The sequence below is a fragment of the Oncorhynchus nerka genome, linkage group LG9b (assembly GCF_034236695.1).
Source record: "Oncorhynchus nerka isolate Pitt River linkage group LG9b, Oner_Uvic_2.0, whole genome shotgun sequence".
Lineage (NCBI taxonomy): Eukaryota > Metazoa > Chordata > Actinopteri > Salmoniformes > Salmonidae > Oncorhynchus > Oncorhynchus nerka.
In genome coordinates, this window is record NC_088424.1 from 24,520,582 (window position 1) to 24,533,454 (window position 12,873).

At 42.7% G+C, this 12,873-nt stretch overlaps 1 protein-coding gene across 5 annotated transcripts in view; it reads right to left on the bottom strand.

The window, feature by feature from the left end:
- The window catches only part of LOC115114489 (dipeptidyl aminopeptidase-like protein 6), a 182,433-nt gene that overhangs the window by 55,379 nt on the left and 114,181 nt on the right, over positions 1-12,873 (bottom strand). Inside the window, exon 1 of one of the 5 annotated variants that reach the window (XM_029642761.2) lies at positions 5,179-5,463. The exons of the other annotated variants lie outside the window; for them this stretch is intronic. Within the exon in view, the coding sequence (XP_029498621.1) occupies positions 5,179-5,196 (18 nt within the window). The 5' untranslated portion in view covers positions 5,197-5,463. Of the gene's footprint in view, positions 1-5,178; positions 5,464-12,873 lie in introns of those variants that run through there. 5 annotated transcript variants of the gene reach the window in all.

Consider the following 12,873-nt stretch of genomic DNA (forward strand, 5'->3'; position numbering starts at 1 on the left):
CTGTATGGAGAGAAACAAAATGGTGCAGTTTGAGGCCTTGTGCCCCGCGTAACTCAGTTGGTCGAGCATGGCGCTTGGAGCGGCAGGGTTATAGGTTTGATTCTCACAGGGTACCAGTATGATAATATATGCAGTCATTACTCAAATGTAAAGGTAATGTGGTGGAGAGTGAGATGTGGGTCTGGGCAGGTGTGATGGAGTTGCCGTTTGTATGTGTATGTTTCGTATTGTCAAAACAATACAAAATAATCTTACAAAAAAAAAAAATGAAAAAGGAAAAATGAAAGCTTGCAACAACCATGTGATTATTCATTATGAGTAGTATTTATTTTATTTATTTTGTTTCCATTGTTCATTGTAACCACAATGTCAAATAATTGCACACACACACACACGAGCAGATTGTTAAAGACATTTTCAACCTGTTAAAGACAATCAGAAAGAATGTTGGTACTTGTTTATTTTGATCCAAAGCCATGCATGAGTGAAATATAGTTTTATGCTATATGATAGCCTACTAAATAGGCTAAGCCTAACTAATATATTAAAGTGCCTAAATAAACTAATACATTTCATAAATAAAATAAATGAATTAAGTAGCTCAGGTCTTGAAAACATGGTCAACCTTTTTCCGCTTCCTATCCTCGCTGGACTCTTTCATTCAGTTTCTTCTTCACATCAGCAAAGAAGGACTCTGTGTTTCAGAAATTCACTTTATATAGAGGGGCTATCAAGCCAGTTTGCTATTTAGAATTCTTTCTTTCTGTTTTTAGAGGGAGAGAAACCAAAAGCCCACAGTGTCTGGTAACAGGGTTGCAGCTGGCTTCTCTCTGAAACCACAAATCCATTTGTAGGTGACGCCACACAATTACCAGGTGGATAGTAGGCCTCTTGAAGCGATAGAGGAAAGCAACAAGATCCACACAAGTATTCTTTCACAATAACTAGTCTTACTGTATGTTATCTGCAGTTTTGAGCTGCACTGTCCCACTCCATGGTGGATAACACCCACTCTTCGTTTATGTAATGGGCTTCAAAGCACAAGTATCCAATTTTTCGAAAATTGTCAGTCCACATGTCAAGTGTAATTGCACATTCTATTTACCCAAGCTCTCTCAACTATGGGACCACCCACCAGCTATTTTTTTGTTGTTGCCTGATGCAGGACTCTAGTGTCAGAGGAGAGAGACTCTCGGACTGAAACATTCACATCTTAATTTTTTTACAAAAGGATAGTCTAATAGATGTGAAAAATCCCCCAATTTGTACCACAGTTTAGACTACTGATAGATCAGCGTTCTAACTCCCACTTGTGACAGTGTTTCACAACGAAAGAATGGCGTAATTTACCACCATCTACAACAAACTGCTGCAGCATGAGCTCAAAACTTTAAATTGAGAAACCACTGTATACTATCACCAACATCAGTACCCCGTAGCAACGGATGTGGGATGCATACATGCACACACCCTACCCCCACAAACACCTCTACCCCTCTCTCTCACACACACACACACACACACAGGTCCCCCATTGACCCTTCTTCCCAGGTACCTCTGTGCAGTCAGATTTGACTTGTCACTTAAAACTGTCACAAATTTTTACTGATGCACAATTGAAAGCATCCTGTCGGGTTGTATCACCACCTGGTATGGCAACTGCACCGCCTGCAACAGCAAGGCTCTCCAGAGGATGGTGCGGTCTGCCCAACGCATTACCGGGGCCAAACTACAGCTTCTATCTCAAGGCCATCAGACTGTTAAACAGCCATCACTAGCACATTAGAGGCTGCTGGCTATAGGCATACACTAGGAATCCCTGGCCACTTTAAGGAATGGAACACTAGTCACTTTAAAAATGTTTACATATCTGGCATTACTGTTTTCTATACTATTCTATACTTATTCAGTTCCGCTCTGACATCACTTGTCCATATGTAAACGTCCTCTCACTGTCAACTGCGTTTACTTTCAGCAAACTTAACGTGTAAATATGTGTATGAACATAACAAGACTCAACAACGGAGACAAACTGAACAAGATCCACAGACATGTGACTAACAGAAATTGAATAATGTGTCCCTGAACAAAGAGAGGGGTCAAAATCAAAAGTAACAGTCAGTATCTGGTGTGACTACCAGCTGCATTAAGTAAGAGAGTGTATCGCCTCCTCATGGACTGCACCAGATTTGCCAATTCTTGCTGTGAGATGTTACCCCACTCTTCTACCAAGGCACCTGCAAGTTCCCGGACATTTCTGGGGGGGGAATGGCCCTAGCCCTCACCCTCTGATCCAACAGGTCCCAAATGTGCTCAATGGGATTGAGATCCGGGCTCTTCGCTGGCAGAACACTGACATTCCTGTCTTGCAGGAAATCATGCACAGAACGAGCAGTATGGCTAGTGGCTTTGTCATGCTGGAGGGTCATGTCAGGATGAGCCTGCAGGAAGGGTACCACATGAGGGAGGAAGATATCTTCCCTGTAACGCACAGCGTTGAGATTGCCTGCAATGACAACAAGCTCAGTCCAATGATGCTTTGACACACCGCCCCAGACCATGGTGAACCCTCCACCTCCAAATCAATCCCGCTCCAGAGTACCACCCTCGGTGAGACAAAACCGCGACTTGTCAGTGAAGAGCACTTTTTGGCAGTCCTGTCTGGTCCAGCGACGGTGGGTTTGTGCCCATATGCGACGTTGTTGCCGGTGATGCCTGGTGAGGACCTGCCTTACAACAGGCCTACAAGCCCTCAGTCCAGCCGCTCTCAGCCTCTTGTGGAGAGTCTGAGCACTGATGGAATTATTGTGCGTTCCTGGTGTAACTCGGGCAGTTGTTGTTGCCATCCTGTACCTGTCCCGCCACTGCAAGGATGATCAGCTGTCCGTCCTGTCTCCCTGTAGCGCTGTCTTCGGCGTCTCACAGTACGTACATTGCAATTTATTGCCCTGACCACATCTGCAGTCCTCATGCCTCCTTGCAGCATGTCTAAGGCACGTTCCCGCAGATGAGCAGGGACCCTGGGCATCTTTCTTTTGGTGTTTTTCAGAGTCAGTAGAAAGGCCTCTTTAGTGTCCTAAGTTTTCATAACTGAGACCTTAATTGTTTAAGCCCTTTACAATGTTTAAACCCTTTACAATGAAGATCTGTTTAGTTATTTAGATTTTTACCAATTATCTTTGAAAGACAGGGTCCTGAAAAGGGGACGTTTCTTTATTTGCTGCGTTTATATAGTCTTAATTCATTCCTACTTAGATTTGTGTGTATTTGGTATATTTTCATTTTACCTTTATTTAACTAGGCAAGTCAGTTAAGAACAAATTCTTATTTTCAATGACAGCCTAGGTACAGTGGGTTAACTGCCTGTTCAGGGGCAGAACGACAGATTTGTTCCTTGTCAGCTCGGAGATTTGAACTTGCAACCTTTCGGTTACTAGTCCAACACTCTAACCACTAGGCTACCCTGCTGTGTAATTTGTTAGATATTACTTGTTAGATATTAGTGCACTGTTGGAGCTAGAAGCACAAGCATTTCGCTACACCCGCAATAACATCTGCTAATCACGTCTATGTGACCAATAACATTTTATTCGATTTGATTATTATGTGACGCCAGGGCCACAATAATTTTCCCCCTCCCTGAGAAGTCGTCAAGGTTCTCATAAGTAGCTTTGACAAAATCCTTGTATATTATGCTCTCCCATCCAGAGGCTTTGGCTTTGTTGGGCCAACCCTGCCAGGCAGGCTTAGACTCTTGAGGGGGCGGTACTGCTTTAGTGGGTTTCTGACCACGTTAATCTTTCTATCTTGCCCGTGTAGGCTACTTGGGGTAGGCCTATAAAATGGGTAAGGACTTCTCGTTAGTGGATGGGTCGCTCAGATGGGTGTCTAGGGCAGGTAGGGTTGGGCACCATTCCATCATGATAGGACAAAATAAATGACATTTTTATTTGTAATTTATTTTTAAATGTATATCCCATGTCTGAGCAAAAGTGGAGACTCTCGCTTGGTCACAACTCCTGCTCGCAGACACATATGGGTTCTGACATTTGCAACCACTTTCTTTGCTCACTCACTTTCAACTCCTCACACTTTTCCAATCACAAACACTCAGGCACCCCATTTTTCAACACACCCACACATTTACATAACCTCTAGGCTATCTGCAGTATGTGGGGTAAGAGAGCTGGGCCAGTAACTGAAAGGTCGCTGGTTTGAATCCCTGAGCTGGCAAGGAAATAAGTGCTATTCTGCCCCTGAGCAAGGCAGTTAACCCCCAACAACAACTGTTCTCTGGACGCCTATGGCGTCAATTAAGGCAGCCCCTGCAGTTCTCTGATTCAGAGGGGTGGGTTAAATGCAGAAGACACATTTTAGATGAATTCAATTGTACAACTGACTAGGTATCCCCCTTCTTTGTCCTCTGTTTTGTTTGTATTACCACCTCATTTTGGGCTTTTGAGTACTTTTGTGACTAGACATTCTTCTGATGCTGTCTTTTATCTATTCATAAATAAAATAAAATACAATAATTTTACAACAACATTCACGACCTAGAGGAGTAAAGCATATTTGTAGTTTATTTCTTTATCAATTGTTGTATTATTTTATTTTCTCATTTTTTTATATGGGAACCTTCTATTTTAGAATAGCCATGGAGTAGTCTTGGTGTCTCGGAACAGTTGGTTATCAATGTACAGCTTATCGACTACGAGAGCTACACATTTCCCTTTTAACTTTGAACAGTACTTTGCGCCGTTCTGTGATTTCCTTTGGGAACTGATCGTTCATGCCTATTGTCACGATGGCGACTCTTTTGCCCAAACCTTTAACCATTAGTTCGTCCTTAAGGTATGCACATTTGGCAACAATTGGGCGCTCGTATCAATGTCCTCTCGATCCGAGTCGATGTACAAGTTGGAGTTTGATTTTGTCGACAGTATCGCCTGGGATCTGTAGCGCTTTAAAAAGGAATTCTTTGACCACACTCTGGATTTTCACCTCATTCTCTTTAATTATGGTAGCACCAGATTTTCTTGCATAGATCTAGTCTGTATATGAAGTAAGGGTTCTCTTAGAAACATGTTCTCTTTTCTTTGTTCATTAATGTCAGTTTAGATAGTATTGACAGTACCTTTGAGCTTCTTTCTCAAGTGTCGCGGCTCTCTCATTACTCACCTCAAGGCTCGCCTTCATCTCATGTATATCCGTGTTGACTAGTTCAAGTAGGCCTACGCTCAATTAGTCATTTACTGATTTTAGCCGAACGATTTCCACGCTTACTGTAGAGGGTGGTGAAAAGCATAGGTCATCTGTGTCTGGTTCTCCATGTTTTCCGTGGTTGGCTACTCTCCGACATGTTTTGGCGTTGACTGCATTGGTAGTATTTGTCAATAAAGTTCTCTAGCCTTGTTGTTATCCAGCTTGGATATTATTGCCCAGGAGTGAGCTGATCAGCGTTGGCATAATGTGCTACTATTTAGTTGGTTTTGGGGACATCGTATCCTACGTTTTTTTCACAAGGCATTCAGCACTGCCATCTTCCGTTTGCCATTAATGTTTTCAAATAACCTTCTCTGAACGTTACAAAAGTTATCTTAACGCTCTCGTAAACATCGTTATGCTGAAGTACTGAAATTTCCACAGAAGAACATTGTTTCTTAATATTCTTGGGACAATTTGAAAACATGAATTTAAATAGAACCATGAGGAAACATTATGCTGAAGTTCTTCCCACAGAAGAACGTTGTTTGTCAACATTCTCTGAAATATTTGAGAACATTCCCAATGTTAAACCAGTTGGAGAACGATCCTAAAACAATTCCAAAATTGAAATTAAATGTAACCATGTTTGAACCTTTAGGAAACGTTCTGATAAAGCAATGAAATACGTACCAAGAAAATAATGTTTTTTTTTTTGTCAAGTTCCTTAAATGCGCTGAGAATGATCCAAAGCCAAGCAACTATCCTGCATCATTCCCAGAAGGTTGTATGCAAAATAACCATTAAACAAACACACTCTCACCAAGCTCTAAGAAACATTTGGTTCTCAGAATGTTATGTGCTAGCTGGGGAGTCTTCTCCTCCTTTCCAGTTTATTCCTTCGCTTTATGTTATCAACATGCTCACAGTAGGGCTGTTCAACATGGGTTTGGGGCGGGATGCTCACAGTAGGGCTGTTCAACATGGGTTTGGGGCGGGATGCTCACAGTAGGACTGTTCAACATGGGTTTGGGGCGGGATGCTCACAGTAGGGCTGTTCAACATGGGTTTGGGGCGGGATGCTCACAGTAGGGCTGTTCAACATGGGTTTGGGGCGGGATGCTCACAGTAGGGCTGTTCAACATGGGTTTGGGGCGGGATGCTCACAGTAGGGCTGTGCAACATGTGTTTGGGGCGGGATGCTCACAGTAGGGCTGTTCAACATGGGTTTGGGGCGGGATGCTCACAGTAGGGCTGTTCAACATGGGTTTGGGGCGGGATGCTCACAGTAGGGCTGTTCAACATGGGTTTGGGGCGGGATGCTCACAGTAGGGCTGTTCAACATGGGTTTGGGGCGGGATGCTCACAGTAGGGCTGTTCAACATGGGTTTGGGGCGGGATGCTCACAGTAGGGCTGTTCAACATGGGTTTGGGGCGGGATGCTCACAGTAGGGCTGTTCAACATGGGTTTAGGGCGGGCCTGTATGAGCCTTTGAGAAGTAAACAAAATTGCAAGTATTTCAGAAACATCCCTACACCTTACTTCCTAATCAAAATACACAGTTATCTTTATACAAGTTGCCAACACTACATCACCTTAGAACAGAGACTATTTATATCTCTTTTGTTTGTTTGTGTGTTTCTCAGTTCCTGTAGCAACTTGTGTGTCGGCCAAAAGTTCCTCAGTTCATCGTTTCACCAACACCTGCCAGCTGCTGGTGTTATCTGAACCACCCACCTGGTTACTGCTAGCTACTGTCAGTCCCCTCCATATCTCATCCTCTAGCAACAATAGAACAAATGCTGCTGTGACAATAGGTGAATTTAGGCCCATTGCCTCCACATAAAACATACCAGGTTGTTTGTGTTTGTAGCCTGAAAACACACAGTACCTGTACTGAATATAAAGGACCAAATGATTTGTGTTCATACTCCTTCATGCACTGAAAGAGTCAAATTGGATGGAAAAACATAAATGAATAATATATGCCATTTAGCAGTCACTTTTATCCAAAGTGACTTACAGTCAATTGTGCATACATTTTTCATATGGGAAGCCCCAGCATTAATCAAATCCACAATCCTTGGCATTGTGAGCCCTATGCTCAACCAACTGAGCCACACAGTACCACACAGAACCACAAGCACTTTGCCATTCATAAACATGCACTCTAATCAACATAAATTCACTAAATTAGTTTGTACAATATTCTTCTATTGTTGTTTACCATCTCAACAAAGAGAAGAATTCTGAGCTAACAAAGACTGAAAATACTCTACTGAAGTTAAAAAAAAATGATGTACCAAGACCTCCATTGGCACCAACCAACAACACTCCCCACGGAATAATAGAGGCAGACAAAACTCAGATGTTATTTTTGTCCTATCTGCCAACAAACAAGCCATACTGATGTAGGATCTTAAATTTGAGCCAGTTTGCTATAACAGGAATATAATACTGCAGCAACAGGACATTTGAATTATTATGTAGATTATAATTAATTGACATTTTTGTAGGGCTTGATACATTTTTCATTAGGGCAAATGTCGAAATTAAAGTGGAAATTAAAAACTTTAGAAGCCTTTTTAAAACTCAAATAGACTAAACGTTTGCATTTCCTGCTCTATCAAATTAAGATCGGTTTGCTCCAGCTCTACATTACACAGACATCTTTACAAACATTTGTACAAACTCCAACTTTAGCTTTTCTCCAGAAGGTAGACTCATCCACCATCACCAAAAGGGGTCATGAGCCCACAAAGAGTCAAGAATACTTTCTCTGAAAACAAGACGAAGTGCAGAACTCTTGAGAGCGCTTACTTGGGCATGGGAAGGGAAGTCTCCTGAATTCAGCTGTCCTCGTGTGTTAGCCTGTGTGAAAATCAAGCCAGCATGCACAGAGTTTGATAACAATAAGAGGCTCCATAAATAAATGAGGACCAGAGCCATTTTCACCTCCGCTGTTCTCATCAGACAAACACCACACCAAAACAAAGCCCCTGTAGTGCATCTCTCCCTCTCTCTCTAGTTCTCTCCTTCTAGCTCTCCCCCAACTGACTAAACAAAAAGAGTAGGAAACCACCAAGAGAAAATAACCAATTCTGTCTTTCCATTTGTCGTTTTATGCATTCTATTTTCAGGTGTGGACTGTAAAAGTTAGCCATCCACCTAGTCCCTGCACCTCTACATGAGTGGCTTTACTTCTCAAAATGTCTCTCTGTCTCTCAGTCTCTCTCTCCATCTCTACCCCTCTCTGCTGTGTAGTGTAAAATGGATGTTCCACAGGAACCAGGTGAGCCTTGGAAGTCAGAGGGGCAAAAGCAGAGTGGGGGTACTGTATCTCTGACAGGTGGATAGGGAACAGATACATATGGGGTTGAAGAAAATAATTGGAGAGTGGAGAGACTTGAAGTCATGATTCTGAAACACAGGCGTAAACACTTGAACAGGTGACCTTGCAGTTCCAGACAGGTTAGTCTGGTAGTCTTCTGACACCTGTCACATGATCTATCACTCAACTATCACATAGCCATAGCGATGGCCTGAGAGCGGTCAAGCCCTTCCCTGTGAGTGGGGGTAAACTTCTCCCATGAAACGCCATCATCAATAAGTCATGGGCGTTAACTAGTGAGATTAAGAATGCATGCCAGCCCAGCAGGGTATTGAGTTTACATATCAAATCCAATGTTATCTGTCACATGCTTGTATACCACAGGTGTAGACTAACAGTGAAATGCTTACTTACGGGTTCTTTTCCAACAATGCAGAGAGAAAGATAAGCTAGGGCATCTGTCTGAGGCTATTCAGTGGGCCACCAGCACCGTTCGCTGCTCCATTCGGAAAAACTTGAACGCTTCTGTCCTCCTGCAGTCAATCAAGGTCTGAATAGGGCCAATGAAGTCTATTGTCTGAGGACAATGGGCACCAACTGCTCTTTGAATCAAATACCTGCTGTGGACATTATGATAAAGAGGTCAATTCTGATTGGAGCGTATAATATTTATGTTGAAAGATGGGTAGGCCTACAAATCAAGGTGTACCCTTTCCATACAATATAGAGTACTGTACTAAAAACATGTTTGATAACTTCAAAAAAAGTGAAGGTACACATAGCCTAAACTCCAGAAATTCAGAAATCCTCACAACTTAGTGTTGATCAGTTGAGCGGAGTTCACTGAAATGATTCATAAAAGTGTCCTTTCACTGTGTTGAAATACAATGGTGAAATACACAAGAATAAAACAAGTGCATTGTGTTGTCCTCTTTTAGAATCCAGACAAAATCGATTAAATTAGTTATACCTCAGCCTCTACTCCGGTCTGTGATTTATTGTTTTCTCTATCAGAAAGAAAGGAGGACCAAGGCACTTCATTTGTATAGCATGTTCAATGGAACAAGACGTTATAACTCTGATACGTTTCGGCTGCATGGCATTCGTCAGTGAGTACAAAGACACATGAAGAGTGCCTTGGTCTTCCATTCTTTCTGATGACCAATTTACCCCTTTTACAAAAGCGCATCTTCTATCTACAAAGACCTAGTATTGTTTACCTTAGCAGCGCTTCCCTTCTTTTTTTCTATTTCATATCCATGTTCTCTCATGAGCTACACCTAGAGAACGTTTTGCTACAGTGAACACTGTGGTAACCTCCTAAAATACCTTGCCATGGACAAATGGTGAGATTACTAACAATTCATATGTGTAGACTAAGAATCCATCACTGACAATGCCACACAGAAAAGTAATCAGAAACAAAACAAATACAAAAAGACAGAAATTAGTCCTTCGCTTCCTTCTTTTGAGTGAGTGTGTGTGTTTGTGTGTGCCTGTGTGTGTGTGTGCGTGCCTGTGCGCATGCGTACATGCGTGCGTGTGTGTCAGTGTGTGCCTGAATGCGTGCCTTCCTACCTCCTCTTCAGTTACCATCAGTAAATTGATATCTGACATTGAGCACAAAGGGACAGACTGTGTACTGTCTATAAGACTGCCTGCAGGAGGTCTTTCAGCATGTGTTATTGACAGAAAAGTGAACCCAACCTCAATGCAATAAAGTTCATCTCTATCTGTCCACAGCTGTGCCACCAAGGACCATGCACTGACTGCAAGAACTATAACACAAACATCAACCTCTTATGTGTCACTTCTCAACGACTGAACAACTGAAAAACACTTCCTGAACACACAGAAACATAGTCTTTTCGGAAACGCATTATTTTCAGAGCAGTTCAAGAAGCAGAAACGCTCAAGGCGACAAGACGAAAGAGAAAGTTAGTGTATATTCAACTGTTTGAATGAATTTCCAATTGCAGAACTCAACACCCCAGAGAAAGCCCCTGATACAATTATCTATATTATGATTTAAATATTTTGTTTTACCTTTATTTAACCAGGTAAGTCAATTAAGAACATACTGTTATTTACAATGAAGACCCCCCCCCCCAAAAAAACAAAAAAAAAACAATGAAAGACAAGACGAACAACAGACAGAAGACACTGGCAACAGCACAAATACAACAGCAAACTAACAGTGGATGTCTGTGTGTGTGCGTGCAAGCATGTGTGTGGTACGTGTGAAGTAAAACACGTTCAGTTGTGTAAAGTACTTAATAAAAAATACTTTGAAGTGCTACTTAAGTCGTTTTTTAGGGTATCTGTACTTTACTTTACTATTTATATTTTTGACTACTTTTACTTCAATAGATTCCTAAAGAAAATAATGGTTTTGTTGTTGTTTTTTCAAATACTGTATATTTTTAATCTCACTTTCCACCTACGATCTAAATATACTTTCCTGCAACCCGCCTCACCCAATGTGGTACGGATCTGCTATTTTTATACGTTATAACTGGAACCTCCATCAGAACCTAGCCAGCTAACTAGCTACTAGCTAGTAGTCACTGTTAGCCACAGCTGGCGGTCTTCACCTTTAGCGGTCTTCACCTTTAGCTCGGACACCAGCCAGGTTTAGCTCGGTCAATACCTGCCAGTCTGCACAGCGCGATATCAACCCAGAGCACATCGGACTGCACATTAACTGGTGTTTCCAGAGATACAAGCTCTCTCATCGTCACTCAATGCCGAATTTTACCCCCACTGTATTCACATCCTATCATACCCTTGTCTGTACATTTTGCCCTGAATCTATTCTACCATGCCCAGAAATCAGCTCCTTTAATTTTCTGTTCCCAACGCACTAGACGACCAGTTCTTATAGCCTTCCTCCGTACCCTTATCCTACTCCTCCTCTGGTGATGTAGAGGTTAACCCAGGTCCTGTAGCCCTCAGCTTTACACCTTTACACCTACCTACACTTCTGTAAACATAAAAGCCTTGGTTTCATGCATGTTAACATCAGAAGCCTCCTCCCTACATTTGTTTTATTCATTGCTATAGCACACTCCGCCAACCCTGATGTCCTAACCATTTCTGAATCCTGGCTTAGGAAGACCACCAAAAACCCTGAAATGTCCATCCCTAACTATAACATTTTCCGACAAGTTAGAACTGCCAAAGGGGGAGGAGTTGCAATCTACTGAAGAGATAGCCTGCAGTTCTGGCATACTATCCAGGTCTGTGCCCAAAAAGTTTGAGCTGCTAGTTTTAAAAATCCACCTATCCAGGATTAGTCTCTCACTGCTGCCGCTTGAAATAGACCCCCTTCAGCCCCCAGCTGTGCCCTTGACACCATATGTGAATTGATTGCCCCCCATCTATCTTCAGAGTTCGTACTATTAGGTGACCTAAACTGGGATATGCTTAGCACCCCGGCCGTTCTACAATCGAAGCTAGACACCCTCAATCTCAAACAAATGATCAAGGAACCTACCAGGTACAAACTTAAATCCGTAAACATGGGCACCCTCATAGATATCATCCTGACCAACTTAACCTCTAAATACACCTCTGTATTTCAACCAGGATCTCAGCGATCACTGCCTCATTGCCTGCATCCGTAATGGGCCTGCGTCTGTAATGACCACTGTCAAACGCTCCCTAAAAAACTATAGCGAGCAGGCCTTCCTAATTGACATGGCCTGGTATGCTGGAAGGATATTGACCCCATCCCATCAGTAGAGGATGCCTGGTTGTTCTTTCAAAGTGCTTTCCTCAACATCTTAAATAAGTATGCCCCATTCAAAAAATGTAGAACTAAGGACAGATATAGTCCTTGGTTCACTCCAGACTTGACTGCCCTTGACCAGCACAAAAACATCCTGTGGCATACTGCATTAGCATCGAATTGCCCCCGCGATATGCACCTTTTCAGGGAAGTCAGGAACTAATATACAGTCAGTTAGGAAAACTAAGCCTAGCTTTTGCAAACCGAAATTTGCATCCTGCAGCACTAATCCCAAAAAGTTTTGGGACACCGTAAAGTCCATGGAGAATAAGAGCACCTCCTCCCAGCTGCTTACTGCGCTGAGGCTAGGAAACACTGTCATCACCGATAAATCTACAATAATCGAGAATTTCAAGAAGCATTTTCCTACGGCTGGCCATGCTTTCCACCTGGCTACCCCTACCCCGGCCAACAGCTCTGCACCCACCGCAGCAACTTTCCCAACCCCCCCCCCCCCCCCCCCACCGCTTCTCCGTCACCAAAATCCATATAGCTGATGTTCTGAAAGAGCTGCAAAATCTGGATCCCTACCAATCAGCTGGGCTAGAC